The sequence below is a fragment of the Triturus cristatus genome, chromosome 11, assembly GCF_964204655.1.
Source record: "Triturus cristatus chromosome 11, aTriCri1.1, whole genome shotgun sequence".
NCBI lineage: Eukaryota > Metazoa > Chordata > Amphibia > Caudata > Salamandridae > Triturus > Triturus cristatus.
In genome coordinates this window covers 931,492,970-931,514,647 of record NC_140594.1, presented here as the reverse complement: position 1 = coordinate 931,514,647, position 21,678 = coordinate 931,492,970, and the positions used below count along the sequence as shown (strand labels likewise).

The 21,678-nt window shown below is 45.7% G+C and overlaps 1 protein-coding gene across 3 annotated transcripts in view; it reads left to right on the top strand.

Moving 5' to 3' along the window:
• The window catches only part of PXYLP1 (2-phosphoxylose phosphatase 1), a 509,674-nt gene that overhangs the window by 448,200 nt on the left and 39,796 nt on the right, over positions 1–21,678 (top strand). For all 3 annotated transcript variants that reach the window (XM_085634923.1, XM_085634924.1, XM_085634922.1), the window contains one exon: positions 17,262–17,401. In XM_085634923.1, coding sequence (XP_085491049.1) covers positions 17,262–17,401 — 140 coding nt within the window. The remainder of the gene's footprint in view (positions 1–17,261; positions 17,402–21,678) is intronic.

Sequence of the window (21,678 nt, the reverse complement as noted above, 5' to 3'; positions counted from 1 at the left end):
AAGACAGATAATAAAAGCATTAAAATATGGGTTACATAGCGTGTAAAAAAGCCTTCTTCAAAATGCACACTATATTTGTATATAGATTTGACCATTTTCCATACAAAACAGAAAAACCTTCAGAAACAAGGTGCAAATTTCACATAAAGTGACAAGTGTGCAATAACTGTGTATATAAGGTGCAAAAAGGCAAAAGAGAGAATAATAAAGTGCGATATGCATCCAAAAAGAGCTCAGGATTTAGAATACATAAAAATTACTAACAGTACATGATAATTGTGCAAAATACGCAGAGCAGTGGGGGCTACACAGGACAGGTTATAGACTTCCTTGTAGATACACATTTTAACACATAAGATGCAGTAGGAAAGCAGATATCAGGGCTTTCCAGAGTTGTTAGTAGCTTCAATGCAGATTTGGTGGACCGAACATTATATTTTAAAAAAATAGGTTTAAGATAAAACTTCCTAAAATGACTATAAAATTTGCAAAACAGTAAAAAATGGCAACAGCTTTGTTTCGAAACATTATCGCAAGGGCACATAGTATCGGATCTAATTTTCATTTGTGGGAATGAAACTAAATGGTGTACAATCCCCAGCCTTATACGAGTTAAAACAAAACGATGGGAATTACGTGTGACAAAAGTAAGGTAGGCCTGGAAACCTTTTCTCAAATTCAAATCGCTATAAAATACAGTAGTTGTTAAATTTCTGGACTGCTTCTCTCTGGCCGCATTCTTGTATGAAAGGAACTTCGATTTTAGGTCTTTCTTGGATATCAGCGCAGAAGCCTCAGGGTTCAAACGGATATTACAATCAAATAAAAGGTTAAACCAATAACAAATATAGCTCAGCCAGGGTATACATAATGAGTTATCTAGCCTCAAACAATCTTTGATAATTAATTGTGTGAAGATCGTTTCGTTTTTAGACCAGATGGAGCGCCAAAGTAATAATGGGCGTAATGCAGCCAGATCCGCAACATATTCTATACCTACTTCCTTGTGAATTAACAGGGTAGATGCTGATGGGGGAACACATAATAGTTTTTTAAAAATTTGTTTTCATCATTCTGTAGTGCATTCACGCAATGGTGACCCCACACACCCGCCCCGTATAGTGCCGATGAGATACACCTGGCGTTGTAGATTGCCATCATTTCTTTTATCCTCCTTTGACCCAATTTAGCGGCAAATCTAAAAATACTGTTGGTATTTCTATTCATCTTTGTTCTAACATTTTCATCCTCGTGTATCCATTTCCCATCTCCTGAAAATGTTATACCTAGGTAGCAAAACCATTTGACCGTTTGAATCTTGGCTTTGTCAATATAAAAGGTAGTGGTAGTTGATTTGACTTTCCTACCACAAGCCATTGCAAAAGTCTTGGTCTTATTAACTACCAATTTTCTATCATTAATGAATAACACGAATCTATCTATAAGGCGCTGTAGCCCAACCTGTGTTCTTGATAAAAGTACGGCGTCGTCGGCGTACAATAGGATTGGAGTAGCGCTCCCATCTGTAATAGGGGCATCCGAGGGTAGCTTACATAAAATTGAATCAATTTGATTAATAAATAAGGAAAATAAAAACGGTGCGAATACGCAACCCTGTCGGATGCCTCTTGCAACTTTAAAAAATGGTGTGCACTCTCCCTGAGGTCCATAACGGACCTTACACGATAATTGTGAATATAGCCGTGCCAGAAAATAAACGCACTCCTTTGGGGCGTCAAGTTCTAACAGGATGTCCCTCAGGATTTCGTGATCCACAAGATCAAAAGCGCTGCTCAGGTCTGCGAAGCAGAGGAACAGATTCCCTTCCTTGGCAACAGTATATTTGTTGACCAAGAGGTCAAGATTAACACACTGCTCCAAAGTACCCAAGCCTTTCCTGAAGCCGTATTGTGCCTTTGATAAAATTGAATTGTCTGTGGCCCATGTTTCAAGTCTTTTTAACATTATTCTACTCAGAATTTTGATAGAGGAATCCAGTAAAGAAATAGAGCGGTAATTACTTGTCTCAGACTTGGAGCCTTTTTTAAAAAGAGGAATAATTAAAGACTGGCCCTAATACAGCTATTTGTACTGCTGTGCTTAACTTCTTTAGAACCGCCCTTTTAATTAGGAAACGCTATGAATTGTAAGAGGAAGTAAAGTCTTAATTGATTTTCAGTTTTATTTATTTTGTATTGATGTGTTGGAAAATGATAGGATGTATTAATTTTATTACTATAGAACTTGTGCTGGGGGAGCAAGAGCCATGGAGGAGAATGTTTTTTTTTTCTTAAGCTAGGAAAATGTGCACATTGTTTTAAAATGTTAAACCTTGAGCCTATGTATATCTTCCAAGCTTAACTTTTGCAAAAGTTTTCTTACGAACACGTAATTATTATATGTACGTATGCCAGACTTTTATGATTCAAATGAATCGAATACAGTTATTTGACTTGACTTGTGTTAGGTTTCTGTGTCATTAATTCGTTCTCAATCAGCCCAAATGTATTTGGCTCACAAATTCTCTTGTGTTCCAAACCATTTTTAATTCCTTAGTCAATTCTTAAAGTTTCCCAAAGGCACGATGAACAAACCTTCCTGCTTCCGCACCCAAATATCCCAACTCATGTTTATTATATTTTATAATTTTTCCACCATAATTTCCAGATCCCCTTTGAGTTTGAATGTATCAAACTCCACTGTCCTCTTACTCGGGGAACACAAACAAGACAGTCTCATCTCTCCTCACACTCGATTCTCCTGCTCCCATTTCTTGCACATGCACTTATACATGAGCCTCGTTATACAGAGGTGGTCTCACTTCAGTCAACAATCTATCCATAATCTCGTTGTCTCCCTCAGTCGCACTTTCTCCTCCTTTTCTTTCTTTTTCTCATTCTGAGTTTTATTTTTCTCATCCTTTGTTTTTTTTTTTGTCTGATTAATCCGTATTTACTGGAAAGGGACTCCCAACAACTAACACTTCCTGATGTCAAACTTTGTTCCATAAAGGAAATCTCACATCTAGCCAATTGTAGGCAGCCTTCCTAACTTGGCCCTTAATGTCAGAACCCTCTGAATTAAATGGATTGGGGAATTCATAGAGGAGGCCGACTGGCCAATAACTGGTCACGGTATCTGTTCCCACAGCTTACCAACAATGATACCTTGGGGGAAAAGTGTAGTAGCCGGGCAGAAATAAGAAACAGGAAGGAGTCAGAGGAAGGGAGGGATTTATGGGAGGGTCTCCTCAGCAGTTAATAGAAAGGAAAAACTGTTTGGCAGTGGTGAACATGATTCTGTAAATGGGTATGTTTACTCAAATAGTAAGTAATGGGACGAGTAAGGAAGAATCAGGTATGTAGGTAGAAAACAAGTTTATCTAGACAATTGTTCATAAAACATTTTTAAAAAACGCATTTAGCAATTAAAATCAATAATTGAACCCCATCTCGACTACCCCCCTTCCCAATACAATTTGTCATTAAAACTCTGTTTGACAGACTGTAAAAACGGGCAATTCCAACTGCCACATCTAAATTACGCATTTCTGATAACCGCTCCACAGCTTTCCTTCTATGGACACTATCCTATTTAAAAAACAAAGGTCTTATACACTTAATACGATTTGCAAGATAAAAGACACAGTCCATGAGTATATGCATTAAGGAGCATTTTACATTCAGGGGGCAAGGGCACTGACCACTGTTATCCTAAACTCTAGCCCATTATGGGCGCGATGAGTGGATTGGATTACATCCCACCCTGACCCTTAATATTTCATTTTGCAGCCCAGGATCTGGTAACTGTAACAGGTAGGAAAAACAGTGTCCTGGACTAAAGTAGAGATTGTTAAACTAATAATGGTTTCTTGCTCAGGTAGGATAGGTCATTTGTTTCAGTCACCAAAACTGCCGCTCTTTCAATGCCTGCTTGCCTGGGAAGGGGGACCAAAATGTGATTGTACCACTATCTGAATAGAGGTTCTTAAAATCAGTTAAACTAATTTTTACCTCCTTTGCCTACCTTCTTTCACTACCTTGAATCTTATCCCAACATAATTAGGAGACATTAGACACCTCATCACCCTCCGAGAGAGTATTAAAATATCTTATCGTCCGAGCGAAGGCCAGCAAGTTCCAGGAGACTAGATTAAACTCCCAACTTATGGCCTGAACCATGGTACATTGAGGGAGTGATAAAAGCCTTCTAAGTACTGCCCCTTCTAATCTGTCCCATTCATAGGCGGGATCAAGGGAGAAAACCTCTCATCCGTACAAACCCAACGGAGGTATCTACCCTTTGTAGGCCCTTAGTAGTGGAATATGGGAAAGCCCCCATATCTACTATTGAATCTTAATAGACAGCTGGCCTGCAATAGGGCCTTCTGCTTAATGCCGTCCCAATGCATGTCCCAGTCCAGGTTCCTCCTAAAAGTCAAACCCAAATATTTATATTGATCGACTGCTCCACCTCCCTTAGTGTCTAAGTACCAGCTAGATTTCTTTACTTTTTCCCCAAAAACCAAAATCTTGGTCTTTTCCAGGATAATGTCAAGCTGGTTCTGCTTACTATAGGTTGCTAGGGCATTACGTTTTCTCTGTAGACCAGTTGGGGTACAATCCAGTAATACCAGATCATCTGCATAAAGCAGACAATCAATATGCTGTTTCCCGACTTTAGGGGTGAAAGATTTGGATTGTAAAATAAAGGTGGTGAGGTCGGCTAAAAATAGACTATAGAGCAGGGGTGCTAAAATGCACACCTGCCGAAGGCCATTCTCGATGGAGATTCTTTGAGATAATCGACCCGACTTGTCTAACTCCACCTGAGCCAAGTTACCAGAATGCAAAGATTGAAGTACACTAAGGAGGTTTCACGGAAGCTTCCAGGCAACAGGTTTACCCAATAGGATGTCCCTATCCACAGAATCAGACTGTCCTGAAGTCGACAAAACAGCAGCACAGCCCTTGATTTACTTCCAGGGCCTTCAGAATGTTATGTTAAGTGACTATTTATAAAGCGCACAGCTACTCAATTGAGTGTCCCGGCGCTGAAGCAGGATGAAGGCCCAGCCGAACAGGGTGACCCCAGCGCTAGAAGTTTAAAGCTGGAACAACCAAGTTTTCAGTGATTTCCTAAAAGCAAGGAGATCCTGTGTCAACCTTCAGTCCGCCGGTAGACTATTCCACAATTTTGCCGCTTGCACCTGGAAGGTGACTAGGGGTCCTGGCCAGCTGGAGTGCTGCCGACCTAAGTACACGGTGGGGGCGGTAAAATTGGACTCTCTTCGCAATATACCCAGCCCCCAAGCTGTGTAGGGCCTTAAAAGCCAGAACCATTGCTTGAAAATGGATCCTTTTGCGAAAAGGGAGCCAATGCAAGGTTTTCAGCTGTGTGGACATGCGAGCTCTGGGGCCGAGCATGAGTATTGCTTTTGCCGCAGCGTTCTGGGTCACCTGCAGTCTTGCCAGTAGATATTCAGGCATCCCCAGGTAGAGTACGTTCGCGTAATCCAACCTGGAGATTATTAATGCCTGGACCACTGTTTTCCTGTGGGTGATTGACAGGAGGGGCAGGAACTGTTTCAGCATTTTGAGAATAATGGCCCATAATGCAGAGCAGTGATCTGTGGTGGAATGGCCCTCCCGAAATCCCCCCTGCTCTAGTGGGATTCTCTTGGTTTCAATAGCCCAGTCTTCAAGTTTAGATAAAATAATTTTAGAAAAGATCTTTAGTGAGATATGAAAAAGGTTGATAAGCCTATAATGTATGAGGTCTATACCACTACTTTAAAAATAAAATAGGTTTTACTATAGACCCGTTCCATGTTGAAGGGTAAAGGACGGACGTAGCAATCCAACTAAACAAAGATTACTAAACCGTGGCCCACCAAACTCAGTTTGACTTGAGTATTACTGCTGGAATGTTGTCAGGCCAGTGGTTTGGGAGAGCTTTATTCTCTCAATGACTGCTCTTACTTCCTTTATTGAAAACAAAGTAAGGGGGAGTTTTTGTCCGAGAATTCCCTGGGGTCTATCTGGGACCAAAGGTCCCCTGTATAAATCTGTCAAATGAGTAACCCACTGATCTTCTGGGAGCCATTAAGCAAGGGTCCCCCTATTTACAGCACTAGGCTCATTGACCTTTGCCCAAAACTTTTGCTGATCCTTGGAGAGGATTCTTTCCTGCATCTGATCCCATTTACTATGGTAGAAGGCAGCTTTTTTCATCTGCACAAGAGATTTATATTGTAATTCAAGGTTAGCCAGCTCCTGGGAGGCTAAAGTACCTGGATGACGCCTGGCACGCTGGCTCTCCATCTGACCAATTGCTTTAGCTCTTGGCAGGCAGAATCAGACCAGCCCGTCCCCTCCCTTGAGGCGGGGGCCTTCTCACTTATGTTTACTGTGATACAGCATAAAACTTGGGGTACAATTTTATTGTACCACACAGTAATATTCTCAACCCAGATCGGGAGGATATCAGTCTTCTTTAGTTGGAAGGTGTTGGTAAATGTTGGAGATAAATAGGATCCTAGCGTGTTGAAAGCCTCCTCGGATAGGACATTCCTAGAGGCAATACCCTCTCAGGGGTGGCTGGCTCTAACAGGCCAAGGACTGCTAAAGTTGCCCAGTGAGCACTATCCTCATATTTTGCCATTTCAAATTTCATAAAGGAATTGAAGTGCCAAAAGATGTTAATATATAATCAATGGGGCCTGACGGAAAGTTGCTGCTGCTGGCATCTCATTTTTATATTGTCTATTTAGACAAATCAAACCATGATTCGCCAACCATTAGCTCAGCACTTTAGTCTCCTTTTTAATGACACCAGGAGGAAATTGCACTGAAGAAATTTTATAAAATTCCAAGGCTTCCTCCAGCTGTAGGTCTAACTGTACAGGGAATAGACGAGCATTAACATCTCCAGCCAGCATTATGACTGATTCCGGATATTTTGCTACCAGATGCTGGAAAGAGAGTTCAAATGATTCAATCCAGCCTTTCATTTGCCAATGGTCTTCTTTATTAATATAGAAATTTAGAAGAAGAAAGTATCTATGAATGTTATTGCTAAAGCCCATTTCAACCACAGAAAACTGCAGGCCACTTGACACGTTTATAAACTCCAAGGATCTCTTAATCACCTTAGTAGATACTAGGGTTAGGACACCTGCGGATGCTCTCCCCTTATCTCCGCTCCACCCTTTACTATTCAGTGCTATAAAACCTTCTACTGTCTGGCCCTCTCTCTGCCAGGACTCCTGAATGAACACCAAATGATAGGGTTTCAACATTTCTTCCAGTTCTCCACTGTCCCTAAAGCGTTCAAACCCATGGATTTTCCAACTCCGGATTCTCAGGTTTATAGAGGACCCCACACTCTTGGAAGAACTAGGCTTGGTATTCCAGTCGCCATCCTCTATAAAGTGCTGTAAGGGAGAAAACCTATTACCCTGGCCCCATATCAATTGCTCAGGCTGCGTGAGTAGTCTATCATTTGCTATAACCACTCTTAGATTTTAGAGCAACTGCCTACTTTGCCATGTACATCCAGGCCTTATGTCCGGTTTACAAGGTATAAACCGCTCCCATTGAGTGGCAGATAATCCGCCATGCATATTTAAGACAGCAGGAGTAATAGCGCCAGGCTGAGGAACTGGTGGACGGGAGATCTTTTTTGGAGGGCAGAAAGCTTGTATACTACCTCAGCTAAGTCCTCCTCTGCCCTGAGCACTAGCTGCGCAAAACAGGGCTAAATAAGAGACTCTGGAAACTTCTCTACCTTGTTCGCCATGTTGAAACCCAACTGAAGTTAAGTCCAACGAAGATATCCCTCAGAAGAAGGGGGGTATGATTTAATATATAGAGGGTTTTTGAGCGGTTCAAAGGTCGTAGTTCCTTTTCTTTTTCCTCCCAGTATGTAATATCCAGCAATAGCTCTGAGGACATAAACTCAAGGCTGGGGGGAAATTCTGAGCCAGAAAGGGGTTCTTTATGAGGTTTGTTGGGAATCTGTGGCTTAGACACTTTGCTTCGAGCTAATGTTAGGCCTTTATTGTTTGAACTGGGGCGGACATCTAAGGGTGAAAGAATGCAATCAGGGCTAGCTTTAGGGGCAGGCACCATTACAGGCTTTCCCCTTCATACTCAAGGCCTTCTTTTTGCCTGCACGTGGGGCTTGAGACCCAAAAACTCTATGCAAAACCAAAGGGGATGATGGACGCAGTGTTGAACATTGTAAGCACTCACCCCCAGTCAACTGATCTGGGTTTAATCCATAATCATTCTTTAGCTCACTCCGCCACCCCAGTTCAGACCTGTCCATATGCAAATCAGTCTGACCCTGTGCCTCATGGGAGCAGTCCAGCCCGAACTGCCAAGTCAGGTCTTCCCTGAACCGGAAACAAGCATCCTGGGACAGGTTTCTGGCTAATCAGCCGTCATCAGTCAGGCTTGCTTAAATCCAGTGGCAAAGTGAGCAAGGGACCCACGTCTGGGCATACTCTGCCAACTTGGGGCGAACAAAGCAAAACCAAAGGGGAAAAAAATCTATTCCAATCCAAGTACTTGCCCTCTGTGCACAGTGGAACCTTGAGGAAAATTTAATAGGATTTAAAAGATGGTGCTTTTTCCTCATAAGCATAGGGCACTTGGAAATAGAGACAGAGCCTACCGAATTTAATTGACACTCACTGTTTCCTAAAAGGGCACTAAGACCCCCCTGAGGCTCTGAGACCATAACTGCAGCAGGGAGCTGGGTGATCATGGTTTTGCCTACATTTACAGCCTTGTTTTCAAAATGCTAAAGTTCATGTTGAATGTCTTTCAAAAAATTAGTTTGGTCCATCTGATTTGGCCCTATCGACACTACTGCTTCCAAGATGCCATGTAAAATGGTTTGCATAAGCCGCATTACATCCAACAGAGATGACCAGGTGGTAGGCTGAATTGTTATGGACCTTCCCTGAGATCCAAAGGTAGAGTTTGGTTCCCCAACCACAGGGGCCTTATAAGTTGGATGGTATTCTCTGCGATTCAGCTGTGGGAATTCAGGATCCTCAGAGCAGGAGTATGATAAACAAATATCTAAACGGGGGTAAGAAGACTGTCTTGGGCCCCTGCTTGGGGTCTCACTTGTACTCTGCGAAGAAGACACAGGAAGGTTGGCTATTCGCACTCCATCCATTGCTGAGCACAGTACATCTGTTGCTAAGTCTGATGCTCTAGGTGGCTCATGGGGTATCTTGTTCCCCTCCTCCGGTGACAAAAGGGCTCTTGTATTAAAATGTTTGAGAACAAAGTTCTTTATTGAAGTAATGAGGTGAGCGTGGTGCTTTCCCATTTGATAGAGTACTTTAGATCGGATTCAACGGTCACCTTCTTCCTTCCTGTTTTTCTCGATTTACAGACTCTCTCCTGATATCTACCTTTGGAGCACCGAGAAGGGCTCTCTTGCAGCGAAGCACTGGAGGTGAGCTTCAAGAGGAGGTATTCATTACTGGTCAATCAGACAATAGGTGATATTATCGACAGGGAAAGCAAAAAAACCACCTTCTTAATCACACCTCCAACTTAGAACACCAGCTGCCGCCTCATCCACTTAGTAGAAAGTCCTTAGAAGACATTTTAGACTCCCTTACTATTCAAAGTGGTGAAGGAGTAGTCGTCGTCTTCCACGATATTGGGATGTGGACCGAAGAATAGATGACGAAGTCTTGAGAAAGGATTATAACTCTGGTACCAGGGGACCTTGGGCTTTGTGAGCCTCTTGGGGGCTCTGAAAGATAGGTTGACAGTCGGCTGGCTGAAACACAGGATCTACCTCTCACCCCGCCGCACCTCCGAACCCCCCAAGGGGATAGAACGCATCGCAGGAGAGGAGCCCTTGGTGGCTGACTGATAACACTACCCCGACCGACGAGTCTCCTGGAGTGGCTCCGTCAGGAACCAAGTTTGCCTCTGCAGAATAAAACCATAGGCGTATATCTAAGACTGCACAGCACATGGGCAAAACTCCCTGTTGTTCCAGTCCAAATTTGCCCGGTCGAACTGTGTATCCCAGTGCAATGCACTCGAGACGTCACCAGGAGGGATACGAAGAGTCCTTGCCGGCTTGGGTTGTCCAAAAACTGTGCGTTGAGTTGTTCCAACGTTGCACAGCCGTGTTGCAAAAGGGCCTGATTTCGGAGGTCCAAGCAACCTGGGCCGGGCCAACCCGGAAGCAGAAGCAACAAGCATTTGCAATGCAATAGGTCTCGCACTTGCGAGAGTTTGAGTTCTTGGCATTGTAAATGATAATGCCTTTTTTTATGTGTTTTAAAAGCCTGCAATGAGTGCATAAACACACACTTTGTAGTTATAGTAGTAGTTGCTTAAGAGAAGCAAGGTGGTTAGAAACTGTCTGTTTTACTGGCGGCTGCGCATTTTGTAAGCAAGGACTATAAGTACAAAGTGCATATTTATATGTGATTGCAGGTTTTTATAAACATAAATAAAAGTTCTTGGTATTTAGAATGCCAATAGGTCAATGTCTCACAAATGCGAGACCTATTGCATTGAAAAAAAATTTGTGTGTTGTTGGCATTAGGTATTTTGAGATTAACATATGCAGTACAATTGTTGGCTTTAATGCAGAATGGAGTGTGAAAGGCTGTAAGGATAGGGAAATAGGGAGCAATGTAGCGGCATAAAGCATAGACAGTAGCTGCGTATAGCAACATTGGGTTTGATGAGCTTTAGAAAGGGCCGTGATGGAGGGAGAAAAGGAGAGAGCGTGCCGTGAACAGGAAAAGCAAACACCAGTGCGCAAGAGTACGTGAGACTAACATGAAGCCATTTCCTACGTGCAACCTGGTATCAAGTTTCCCCAGGAGTCAATAAACTAATATTGCCCACCTAAAAAATATATTTAAAAAAAAAACCACCACAACAAAATGGTAAATTACATTTTAATTGTATTTTCTGTGTCCAAAATATTTTATTGAATTTTTATTCAAATACAACTAATTATAGTCCACGCTCGGGCCTGTGGCTTAATAGGTCTTCTATTCTGAAGGGCGTGTATGGGGTTTAAACCGGTGAGCGCGGCTGAGAGGGCGCCTCATGTGATCGCCACACGGGCTGAGTGCAGGCGGTATGTGTTGTGAGTGCGCTGCTGGCGGGGATGGTGCCGCTAGAGGAGGGGGAGGGGTGATTGCCGCCACAGCCTTTCGCCGCCAGCCCTGTCTCCCGGCGGGAGAGGAGCTGCTGCTGCACAAGGGGCCCCGCCGCCGATGGTCATGTGACCCTTTAACGGAACCGGATGGGAGCGGAGCAGTAGCACCGGCATTAGCCGCCGCCCGCAGTTAGCCGCGAGTACCGGAGCTACGGCAGTACGGAGACCGGAGGGGCGACACGGCGAACACCCTACGCACCCCAGGTAAGAAGCGCACGATCCCTGGGGGTAAGGCGGCGGCACATGCCGCGGCCCCGGTAACGAGACACCACCCCCCGCGGCCCCGGTAACGAGACACCACCCCCCCCCCCCCGACGCATTGTCGTCCGGTGGTGGTATAGGGGCCTCGCTACCTGGTGCGGGGAGCTTCTGAAACCTGTGGTAAGGGGAAGTGGGGGCTGTTGAGAGATTTTGGGACAATATTTGAGATGAGGGGGGGGGGGGGGGGTCCTCAACTTTCACAGGGCCTCGGACCAGGCAGAAACCGGTTAATAGGTGTGTAATTGTTGACGGAGGGCGTGGAGTCTCGTGGTTGGAGTAGACAGGCATATCCGAAAGTGAAAATGCATGCTGGCTTGCGAGGGAAGGGGGACAGGAGATGTGCACGCCGCGTGGCTGTAGGCACGTACACAAACTCAAATCCGCCAAAAGCCTACGCGTGCACATCTCCTGTCCCCCTTCCGAGGCAAGTCAGCAACAATAGATCTCGCTTGCGACAGCAGCGCTTCGCGCTGCGTTCGCAGGCGAGACCTAAAAACACTGGAAACAGAAACACAGCTTGGATGGGCAGAGCAGCAAGGCCGGCAAGAAGGAGCATTGAGGAAGAATGAGAGTAATGTAGATTACTGGTAAGTAATCTCAGTATTATTTTCTAATTATTAAAAGCGTTCTAACCGGTGCAAGGTTCATTTACAGTTTATCATTGTTATCACCAATTGGATTTTATGCAGTTTAAAAGCAGTTGTGGGGGGTTCTGATTGGTTAACGACCCTGCGTCACCATATCTCACTAAGTTGAACATGTTAATGACCAAAATGTAACAAAGATTCATGTGACGGAAATGAGGGTTTAATCTGGGAAATTGGATGGCAATTATGTTTCCAAATACTTGGCAGCTGGTCAGCAATCTATAAGCAGGGCCATTGGAAATCTGAGATTTTGCGGCGACTGTGTTTTCTGCATAATTATCCATTAGCCACATAATCCATCATCTGCTGCATAGTTTGAAGATTTTAACCATTGTCTGCAATTTTTTTGATTTCTGTCTTAAATGAATCAAAATGGTACTAAAAACGCGGCAATAGGTGTCAAAGGCCCTTTGCAAATTTTGATTGGTCCCCTTTCCATCGCTTATTGCTGTAGGCTAATGAGGTGAAGCATTTGCCCAGACAGCATTAACCTGTGTAAAAAGGACAACATAAAGAAGTACTACTATGACAAAATGTTCCACTTTATGCACATAATTTGCCTTTCCTTATTGTATAATTTAGCCAAACTTGCCCCAAAATGTGGTCCTCACAATTTCCGTGGGCCTGGCTATAAGATACTTGTCCACAAGTGCTTGGCTCTGCAGCATGAAGATTACCGACCATCAGCCGTACTACAATAAGTGCTCTGGGGTGCAACAGGCGTTTGCTCCCACTATGCGCCCCCCAGGCCACAACCCCTTCATTTCCCGTCATGCAAACTCGGTATTACACCTCCAAGGAACTCCGGACCTTCAACTCCCAGGTAACTCTGACCTGCGCTCATAAATACAGCCCACTCGACCTACCTCCTCAATGCAATGATTGCAAGACTCACCTCAAGTCTAAACCCCACACGTCAAATCAACAAATGCTTAGACTGTTTCTGTTGAATTGCAGGTCTCTTTCAAGACACTGCACAGAGCTTTCTCTGTTAATCGACGAACAAAAACCAGACGCTCTCTTTTTAACTGAGACATGGCTAACCCCTCACTCCGATCCTGAGTTGGTTCAAATCATGGGGCAGGAATACCAAATCATAAGACAGGACCGGGAAGGTGAAAGAGGGGGTGGTTTAGCCATCATCTTCAGAGACTGTTTTACCTGTCGCTGCATCCCCAACCCTTTTCCGGAATGCGAAAGCATGTCGTTCACCCTGGAATTCTCCCCCAATATAAGTTTCTCCGGAGCACTTATATACCGCCACCAGGCACCCCCAAACAGTTCTACGAATCTCTGCCCCCGTTAGTCGCCGATTTGGCCCTATCACCCTCTAACTTCACGTTATTGGGTGATCTCAATATACATTTTGATGACCCCAATAACTCCATTGCCAATAAACTAAGCGGGGACCTATCCGCTCTGCAGCTGTTCCAGCTGGTCTCCTCTCCTACGCACGTGAAAGGCCACTTGCTGGATCCTGTTTTCAGCAACTGCCCACATTTAAAGGCCTGTCCCCCTATAACGCTTCCTTGGACAGACCATGCTTTAGTCCCGTTGCTTTGGATGACTGAAAAATCTACATCCCCTATACCTACTGTCCAAGAAACCCGAAACTGGTCTAAAACACCGCTGGCCCAGTGGACCCTGGAACTGCAAAAAACGATTCCCCTAGTCGGTCAGACCCCCTCACAGGCCAACGAATCCTTCAATGATTGGATACAGAACTCTCTTAACACCACGTTCCCCCTGAAGAAAACAGTTTTCAAAAGATTCAGAATCTCAGCTCCATGGTAGTCCACTGAACTACGGGAGAAAAAGCACTTTTGCAAGAGACTGGAACGCAAATGGCGACTGGAATATGCGGAAGCAGACAAAACTATCTATAGAGACGCCATCAGGACATACAAAAAAGACATAAAAAGTGCGCAATCTTTATACTATTCAAACCAGATCGCAGAGGCCAACTCCAGCTCGAAGGAGATCTACAAAATAGTAAAAAGCCTCACCACCCTCCCCATACCCCCTCCTACAACTGAGAATCCTCAGCTCCGTTGCGAAGATTTGGCCAATTTTTTTCCCCAGAAAATCAATCTTATTTACTCTTCCTTTCCATCCACAGAACAGACTGCTCTGACTAAAGCAGCTCCATGTCCCCTTCAAGAACATACATCCAACCACCCTTCGGTGCTGGCGGAATTCCCCCAGTTGCAGGTGGATCTCCTCACCTCCCTCATGCACCAAGTGAAGTCAGGCTCCCCCAGAGACCCAGCACCCCCACATGTCCTAGTCTCTGCCATTCAAACCATTGTTCCCACACTGCTCAGAGTACTTAATACCTCAATTTCTACCAGCACTACCAGTAAAGTAGAAGCAGGCCATGGTAAGGGCTCTGGTCAAAAAACCTAACCTTGACACCAAGAACCTCAACAACTTCCGCCCGATCTCCTTGTTGCCTTGGGCAGCCAAAATCTTGGAGAAACACATAAACAGCATATTAACAACTTTTCTCGAGCAACACCATCTGCTCGATCCCTCCCAGACTGGTTTTCGCCCCAAGCATGGGACTGAGACGGCATTGCTGGCAGTCACAGAGGAGTCCAGGAGAATCTTAGATCGGGGAGGATCGGTGGCAATCATCCTCCTCGATCTGAGTGCGGCGTTTGATACCGTGAACCACGGTATCCTCCTGCAGCGCCTCCTGGACACCGGAATATATGACAAAGCTCTGGAGTGGTTCAGGTCCTACCTGAGTGACAGATCTTTCCAGGTGTATGAAGGTAATGTCACCTCCTCCAGCAAGCCTCTGAGGTGTGGAGTCCCGCAGGGATCATCGTTAAGCCCGACGTTATTTAACGTCTACATGAGGCCACTGGCTGAGATCGTCCGCCCATATGGTATTAAGATCGTTACCTACGCGGACGATACCCAGCTGGTGGTCTCCCTGGCACAGGCAGGCGGACCCTCAGCTAATGTAGATCTCGCTGGCTGCATGGAGATGGTCAAGAGCTGGATGACCAAGTCTTGTCTCAAACTTAATGGAGACAAGACTGAGCTCATGCTCTTAGGTCATACCGTACCATCTACCATAGACACTCTCTGGCCTCCTAGCTTAGGTCCTGCCCCTGTTCCCAAAGACGCCATCAAGAGCTTGGGTGTCTGGCTTGACAGGTCCCTGTCTTTCGATCAACAGGTAACAAAACTTTCTGCCACTTGCTTCGGCATCCTGAGAGTTATCAGGAAGATCTTGCCTCTTCTCCCCTTTGAAGCAAGAAAAACCGTGGTTCTGGGCCTGATTCAATCGCGGCTGGACTATGGAAATGCCTTGTATCTTGGAGCTCCTGACTTCACCTTGCGCAAACTGCAACTAATACAGAACTGCGCCGCCAGAACACTTTTACAAATCCCCCGCAGATCATCAGCAAAACCCGGACTGAGGACACTGCACTGGCTCCCTATAAAGGAAAGAGTAAACTTTAAATCACTCTGTATTGCTCACCAGACCTTCTGGTCTCTAGGCCCGGCAATAAATCTCCCTCTCATCACACCCTATCTCCCCACAAGACAGTTGCGCTCCATCACTGCAAATCTAGCTATTGTGCCGCCAATAAAGAAATCAAGGTCTGGAGGCCGCTCCTTCTCTTACAATGTAGCTAAGAGGTGGAACGCTCTGCCCCAGCATCTTAGATCTAATCCTGATATTCTCTCCTTCCGCAAACAGCTGAAAACGCTCCTGTTTACTACATAATTGTGGAGCTGAATCTGCCTCTTCCTAACTCAAACCTCAGCTGGTATGCTTAGCGCTTGGACGCCTCAGGGCAGCTACGTGCGCTCTATAAATCTGAGTTCATTCATTCATATCACAGAAGGGGGCGCAGACACTTGTGTGTCCCCCTTCAGTAATACCGATAGCGCCGGTGCACTTAAAGCGCCAGTGCTACCATCAGGGGGCATCCCCTATTCAAATGGGGGAATTTCTTTGCCCGGGCCATATTACAGATGTGGGCGCAGAGGCAAAGAAGCTCTCAGTGGGCGCTTCAGTGCACCGCCACCTAGGTGGCGCACTGTACCTCCCTTGAGAGGAGCCATCTGGAGGGAAGAACCAGACATCCCCTTGCAGGCAGTCACCTGCTAGGGGATCTCTAAACCCCTTTAAATGTGAAGGTGGGTTGCCACCTGCACTGTCAAAACAAGCCCTTCCTGTTTTCACATCATTGCGCTGCCCTCAGGGCACCGCAAGTTTGCAGCTGCCCTGGGGGCAGCGCATTAATCATAATAGGGTGCATTGTCATCGTTTGCGCCCTGCGCACCTTTCAAAAGGTGTGCCGGGCGCAAACAATGACAGTGCGTTATACGGCTCCTGTCTGCCGTTTTATCAGTAGCAATCAATAGCAAGGCTATCTGACAAGGATTCTCGATCCCTGGTGCGGTCCCCACTTATCTTTTCTGTTATCTCTACTGAGAGAACATATTCATGGTCCCAGGTTTGTCCCATTTGACCTGTGTTCAGACTGTCTAATTCCAGATAAAAAGAAGAGATTGCTCACATTGGACCTCACGTAGTACTTACAGGGCCATTTATTCAATCTAGCACTTCCCGGGGGCTAGGGCCATTGGAGGCCGTTTTTTTAAGGCAATGATCGCAACAGCCTCTGTCTCCAGGTCGCGTGGGGGTTTATGGCAGCAAGCACTGCAGGCAAAATCAGAGAAGGAGAAAGACGAAGAGAGATTGGAAAGAAAGAGGCTCGAAAGAAAGAGAGAAAAGCAGTGGGGCTACCTGGTCTGAACATTTTTACCAAGGTGGCTTTTGGTTCCCAGTCCGGCCTTGAATGCTATGGGCATCCGGAAAGCTAATCTTCAACACTCCGAATGGCAAGAAAACCAGACAACCTCTTTAGTTAAATACAGGGAAGGATCAGGACGAATACATCCATGTGGCGCGTTTTTACCCTGTTTCAGGTCAGAGAGGGTAAGGATCTCATTTTGCCAATGCTGTGTGTCAGATGCTGGTGACCTCAATGGAGTGCTACTGCAAGCTGAAACCTAAATTGTTTCATGACAGGAAAGGTTATATAGGCGTACATTTTTAGTTTGCCAAAATATATTTAATGTTCTATATTTTTTTTTATTTTTTAGGAAACCCTTCCATCCTCACCTGGAAGCATTCATCAGTCACATGGCTAAGGGCGCCAAAGGACAGATGGACGGTTCCTTGAGTAGCCTTCCTCGTTACCCCAGCCATGCATTATGTGAAATGGGAGAGCTCACACAAACAGGTATAGTTGGCCAACAGCTGACTTTGTCTTCCATTATTGTTAAGTAGTTGACTTTTACAGTTTACAGAGAGAGAGCGCAGAGTAATTAAAATACAACAGTAGATTTGTGCTTTTGTGTGCATACAACCTTCTGGAGTCCGTGACTTCGAATCATTGATCTATTAAATATCTTCCACTCCTACTAGTACACGTAAGTGAGTTAGGGCTTGTCCCCTTTTTCCAAATAAACATATTTCAAACATTTTCAGGATGGTCTTTGAGACCAGGACTCACTCCCCCGATTTCCTAGTTGCACAATTGAAGGTCGTAATCTTCATGGCCGGTACCCATCAATTGCATGAGTTTAAGAGACCCTCATACCCCCTCCCCCAACAGTCACCCATGAAACAAAACTAAAAGGCTCATTAAAATGTTGGAGTTAAAAATTAAAGACATTGATTGAGCTTCACAATATTGAATGTACAATTGGCAGATTTCAATACCTGAGTTACCATGGTCTACCTGTTTTATCAAAATGCACGTGGTATTCCTCCCAATGTTCAGAGAAAAAAAAGGTTGGGTGAGTGAAAATTTGGGAAACTCCAAGGGGAGTCACAGCAAGGAATAAAAAAAATAATGCCAAAGTCCTCCTCCTAAGGAGGAACAGGACCAGCGCTTGCTCTGTCCTTGGCCTTTCCTACTTGTAATGTGTGATGACACTTCTGGCACACATGTGCCATAAATGACAATTGAGGAGACTGGGGCACCCGCCTACATGTGTGTCCTAGGGTGAATCTCTTCTTACTTCTAGTTCGTGAATGTCCTGCCTGTTTAGACTTTCCATTTCTTCTACCCTGTTGTTTTTTTACCTCCACTACATGAGTAAGTGTAGGAAAGTAGAATCTGCTTTTATGGTTACCCCCATTTTTTGCCTGGTGCTATGCTGTTTCTGACTAGTCTGACTGGGATCCTTCTAATCAGGACCCAAATCTCTGTGCTTTCTACCCTAAATTGGTATGGTAAGTACTTGGGTACATCCCAGATTGGACACTGGTGTAGCCTTATCAGTCCCTAGTATATGGTACTGAGGTACCCAGGGCATAGGTACACCAGAGGTCCCCCATGGGCTGAATTCTGCATTATGCCACCCATGGGGGACCACTCAAACTGTAACTACAGGCCTGCCATTGCAGCCTGTGTAAGCTTGTGCTTGCACCACTTACGAAAGATATAGGTTTCCCTACATCCAAGGTCACTGTGCTTAAAACCTATAAGTCACCCCTAAAGCAGGACATTCAATCCTGAAGGCAGGGTGCTTGGTTCTAAGTGTGAGGGTGCCCTTGCATGAGTAGGACACCCCTACATCCTTGGGAGTCCATTTTCCCGGGCTGTAAGTGCAACAGCCATTACAATACATAGTGTCCATGCTTCATTACGCTATGACCATCTCTAAACTGGCTGTAACGAACCCTGTCATGTTTGGTAACAAACATGTCGGAATCATACCCTCACACCGTAAACCGTGTGAGAGGTATGATTCCATGCAGTGTTAAGCTCCTCTGGGAGGCCCTCAGTGCTCCCGGTACCAGTCTTCTAGACCCAGACAGCCCAACATGGCTGCTGCTGACCAGAGACACGATTCTGCCCTTCTGCTGCTGAGCCAAGCTCGAGCAAGGGAAGGCAAAATAATAGGTATCCTGTCACAGGGAGGTGTGACCACCTCCCAGACAGGGTTTAGTGTATTAGGGCCGGGTCGGAGCGCTTGCCAGCGCCACTCAGTCTGCTTGAAGGGCACATTTGGTGCCCTCCTTGCATAGTCCAGTTCAAACCAGCTCAGGGAGCTGTTGGCTCCCGCTCAAAACTGGACAAAAGACATGGGAGTATCCTCCCCACTATCTGACCCCTCCCCGGGAGAGAACCCTGAATCGTCCCAACCCTTTCCTTAGGGTACTTAGGGTTTACCTGAGGGTGGGTCCCTAGATTCGTCGTGGGACAAGATTAATTTCAAGACACCACTTCTTCGACGTCTGGGCACTCTGGACTTCGTTCTGGGCGTCAAGGCTGCAACTAGAAAGACTCCTGCTGCTCCTGATCTCTTTGCCCTGCTTGTCTGCTGCAACGTCCGTGCCAGTGCTCCATACAGGAACCTTCCAAGGCCTGTGGGCATCCAAGACCCCTGACGGAATCCCCCTTGAAGTGAAGGAGTCACTTCCTTGCATTCGCATGCACCGCAACTAAGCTGACCGATCTGCTGACCCTCGGCTCCCACAGACTCCGAAAGGCTCAGTAACACAGGTGGTGGGTCTTCACATCTCTCGAGGCCTACCCTGTCCTCTCACCAAGTTTGAGGCCAGTATCCCTCGTCGGAACCGCAAGAACTGAAACCCTGTGCACCGCATTGACTTGCAGTTGCAAAAGCTTGTTGGCTTCTTTCCACCAAGATCTCCGGGCTCCAAGTAGCCCTCACCTCTAGCATCTCCTGTGACCAAGATCTTCGTCCTCACCGCATCACTTGCATCGTGGGCCTGCTTCTTTGGTGAGCTGCTCGAGGTTCTCTTGCGACTCCAGGGCTTCTGGCCTGTGGGTCCTCTTGAGACTTCTTTGATTTCTGCGGGCTCCCCTGATTGCCCGGGTCCTGCCCTGACTCCCCTGTTTGTGTTGAGTCACCTGGACCTGACACTATACCTTCTTCACTGTCCACGTTGGTTGTAGTTACAAAGGCGTGTTGGTGCTTGTGACGAACACCGAATCCTCAACTCTCTACATACCACTTGGGACAGCTTGTGCATGGTTCCTGGTCTTCCACAGCACCGCCTGGTCCACACACTGCAGTTTCAAGGTCACTGTCAGCTCTCCTACAACACTCGACTTCGGTGGGCATTCGTCTACTGGGCCTCCTGGTCACTTCCAAGTGGCATAAACTCTGTCCCCTCTGCTTGCTGGTACTTCTCATCCTGAACCCACCTTTGGGTTCCACCGGACACTTTCACCTTCTCCAGCAGCAGCATCTTCCTGAAGTCCTCCATTGAGTTAGGCGGTTTCCGACGCCACTTCGCACCTATGTGCATGGCTTCCCTGGTGTAGGTATCCTGGTTCCTATGGTATCCACGGGGGTGGCTCGTAAACCTCCTGTCTTCCACAGGGTTTCTTCAAAGTCCACTGGGAAGGGTCCTTCTTTAAAATTGCAACCACAACTTACCCATTTACTTGAATTGAGCCTGCAGTCGTGTTACCACTCTGCACACGGCCTCTGTGGGATTCCTGGTTACTTACCTTGGGTGGTTCCTTGGGTCCCCAGCACTTTTAAGTCTTCTGGGTATATAGTCTTGACTTGAGTCGTGGTTCACATACCACTATTTTAGTATATGGCTTGGTCTCCCCCCGGCGACCACTGTGTATTTTTGCTACTTAACTGTTTCTATTGAAAAGTACTGTGTGCACTGTGTATATCTCCGGCTAGGAGATATCTGTATGTGCTGGTTAGTGTCTTATAATAAATACATATTATTGTAAATACACTGTGTTGTTCTTTTTCACTTAATCTATACCAATAAGATTATGCTCTGGTAAAACAAGCTTCTTTACACTAGTTCTGAACTAAGCCTGAAGGCTGCTCTCCACAGCTATCACTTAGAGAGCTTTCTAAGGTTGTCTGAGACCACTAAAACCACTATAAGGGTCGTCTGGATTGGTGCAGGGTACCCCCGAACATTAGTGTGCACCACATACCAAGCCAGGTTCTTACAGTGATAAATTTGTAAACGCCAGAGAAATGTTTCTTAGCTTTTTAATTTGCAATGAGCCTTATTTCAAAGGGAGTCATTGCTCATCTAGCATAGGGTCCAACAGAGTTATGAAGGACCTAGTGGCAAATCTTGCAGTAATGATATCCCCCATCCCCCTTCGGGTCCCCAGACATCCCTTGACACTCTCAAATGAATTGATAGCTGTTTCTACAAACATATTGCCCACTCTTCATCATCCTCTGGCCATCCAAGCAATCAAGGCATCCTACCGCATTTCTATGTTGAAATCAGGGTTGTCTATTTTTGTAGGATGTGGGGAGGGGAGCATTATCATTTCCAGCCTCACCACTACTCTATCCCACACTACCAATGTGGTTATTTTTACTGGTGAGGGGCATAGCCCTGTGCATTACTGCGTCTAAAGCCAAGGCCCTTTCCATATGTTCATACTAGCTACTGTTTGGTCCATGAAGCGCAAGAGCTTTTCAGAGACTGGCCATTACTATTTCACCATATTTCTGAGTTGCACTTTCTGATGGATACATCTGTCTG